General features: G+C 56.9%; 1 protein-coding gene across 1 annotated transcript; it reads left to right on the plus strand.

The window, feature by feature from the left end:
* The first annotated feature begins 301 nt into the window (after nucleotides 1-301).
* LOC101768150 (2-oxoglutarate-dependent dioxygenase DAO) lies at nucleotides 302-1953 on the plus strand. Its single transcript, XM_004987356.2, has 3 exons — nucleotides 302-653; nucleotides 1042-1360; nucleotides 1460-1953. Exons 1-3 carry the CDS (start codon nucleotides 310-312, stop codon nucleotides 1700-1702), a joined length of 906 nt encoding a protein of 301 aa, XP_004987413.1. The 5' UTR covers nucleotides 302-309; the 3' UTR covers nucleotides 1703-1953.
* The last annotated feature ends 633 nt before the right edge of the window (nucleotides 1954-2586 follow it).

Here is a 2586-nt window from a genome sequence, read left to right on the forward strand (position 1 = left end):
CGATCCTCACCATCAGCAGGTTCAGGCTTCAGAGTTCCCACCGGTGCTCCAAGCCGGCGACCCGGCAGACATCGCTGACCCCTTGTCCTCTAGGGTCTAGGCGTAGGAAAATGTTTGCTTCACAGTTTCCCGATCAACGGGCTGCACCATCCGATGGCAACGAAAGCAGCCTTTGACGTGGGACACGCGGCGTGTCGGCCGCTTGTCTCACCAACCCGTCGATATACATGCAGGCACACAGCAGCAGCCCAGCAAGCACACCCGGGCGGCGTGTCCGGGAGAGTAGAGATCATGGCCGAGGCAGCGGGGATGGCGGCAGCGGCGGAGGTCCCCGTGATCGACCTGCGCCTCGCCGGCTCGGCGTCGGAGGAGTCGGCGCGCCTGCGGGCCGCGTGCGAGCGGCAGGGCTGCTTCCGGGTGACCGGGCACGGCGTGCCCCGGGGGCTCCTGGCCGAGATGAAGGCCGCCGTGCGCGCGCTCTTCGACCTCCCCGACGACGCCAAGCGCCGCAACACCGACGTCATCCCCGGCAGCGGCTACGTCGCGCCCAGCGCCACCAATCCGCTCTACGAGGCCTTCGGGCTCATCGACGCCGCCGCGCCCGCCGACGTCGACGCCTTCTGCGCGTGCCTCGACGCGCCGCCGCACCTCAGGTCGACCATGCTCTCGCGCGTGCTTTTTCTAGTTCGATCCATATCTTTCGATTACGAAGAAAGTAAAAGTTTCGTACAACACGGACCTCCCGAGTGCACGCACACGGTTAGGGCATGTTAGGTGATTACATGTTAAAATTTACAACCAAAAGACGTGTAAACCCAGGTACTAATACACTAGGTCGTGCGCTGCATTGCCGCTTGTAGCGGCCAACCTATAGAACAAAGGTGTTTTGCTCCCGCAGAGCACTAGTAGGCTGCCTGCTCCTGAACGTCTGTCATAAGCTGTGCTGATTGCTTGGAACTCGATCCATTTCTGCCCTCCCCCTCTCCCGATTTAGATAGAAATCTCGTCCCGGGTGATGGAAAAAAAAAATCTTTGGCGCAGGGCGACCGTGAAGAGCTACGCGGAGCGGATGCACGACGTGATCGTCGACGTCGCCGGCAAGCTGGCCTCGAGCCTGGGGCTGGAGGAGCACTCGTTCGGGGACTGGCCGTGCCAGTTCCGGATCAACCGGTACAACTACACGAAGGACACGGTGGGCTCCTCCGGCGTGCAGATCCACACGGACTCGAGCTTCCTCACCGTGCTCCAGGAGGACGAGTGCGTGGGCGGCCTCGAGGTGCTGGACCCCGCCGCCGGCGAGTTCGTGCCCGTGGACCCCGTCGCCGGCTCCTTCCTCGTCAACATCGGCGACGTCGGCACGGTACCCCTCTCCCCCTGAACCTGATGGCGGATCATCCATGCCGTCTCGGTGCTCTTAAGTTCTTGACCACCCATCTCCATCGATCTGGCGCGGTTCCAGGTGTGGAGCAACGGGAGGCTGCACAACGTGAGGCACCGGGTGCGGTGCGTCGCGCCGGTGCCGCGCATCTCCATCGCCATGTTCCTGCTCGGGCCCAAGGACGGCAGGGTGAGCACGCCGGAGGCGTTCGTGGACGCGGGCCGCCCGCGCCGGTACAAGGAGTTCAACTACGACGACTTGCGGAGGCTCCGGCTGTCCACCGGCGAGCACGCCGGCGAGGCGCTCGCGCGGTTGGAGGCGTGACGTGGCCGCCTGATCCGGAAGCCCTTTACTGAACTGGAGGCGCTAAATTGCACGAGCATAGTCCCAGAGCTTGCAAATTGGGAAGAAGGATGAGTATGACTATACGAGACATGCGAGCGAATTGTGAACTGCTACCTATTCCGATCAATAAAATAGTATCACTTGCGAGTTGCAATACCATGCAAGCGAATTGTGAACTGCTACCTATCCCGATCAATAAAATAGTGTCACTTGCGAGTTCCAAATTATTAGTTCGTTTTGATTTTTCTAGACCTCCATGCGGCTCCTCAAGGCCGACACGGTCCGCGCGAGCTCGCCACGCAGGGGGAGGCCGTCCTGGCACTCCAGGTATACGCCGTTTCCTCAGCTTTGCTGTTTCCTGTTAATGATCCTTCCTCGGCATGGCATATATATTCTGTATTTCTAGTCTCAGAAAACTTAGGCTATTCTTGTGATTGTGACTGCTTCCCCAACTTCCTCTGGTAACAGCATGATGTCCTTCCTGCCCAGCTCGGGCCCTCATGGATTATGAGTTTAATTAACCCTTGTCCACTTTCAACCAAGCCAATGCTTTCTCATTGTTCAGATGCGGTGATTTGCTACGCATGCCATTTCTTACACATAGTAAGAGATATATATAAATCCATGAACCGTGGAACTTTGTTTCCTTTTGATAAATATTCTGCAACAATAATCTTAAAGTAAATTTGTGTCAATGTGGCTGCTGTTTTTGATCGAGTAAAGACAATCCAGTGGCAAACCACATTACCACAGGATCCCAAGTTCTTTCTGTTGTTTTTCTTTAACTGCTACCTTGTGTGCATAGTTATATTTATATTGGGGCTACAAATTTGTTGCAACTTATACATCAATATCCTCTCTTC

The sequence above is a fragment of the Setaria italica genome, unplaced genomic scaffold (assembly GCF_000263155.2).
Source record: "Setaria italica strain Yugu1 unplaced genomic scaffold, Setaria_italica_v2.0 scaffold_288, whole genome shotgun sequence".
Taxonomy (NCBI): domain Eukaryota; kingdom Viridiplantae; phylum Streptophyta; class Magnoliopsida; order Poales; family Poaceae; genus Setaria; species Setaria italica.

Bases quoted from the DNA above. Each gene is read 5' to 3' on its own strand.
- LOC101768150 (XM_004987356.2), top strand. From the start codon at position 310: ATGGCGGCAGCGGCGGAGGTCCCCGTGATCGACCTGCGCCTCGCCGGC. The intron at 654-1,041 runs GTCGACCATGCT...TCTTTGGCGCAG, and splicing joins GACGCGCCGCCGCACCTCAG to GGCGACCGTGAAGAGCTACG. The intron at 1,361-1,459 runs GTACCCCTCTCC...GCGCGGTTCCAG, and splicing joins ACATCGGCGACGTCGGCACG to GTGTGGAGCAACGGGAGGCT.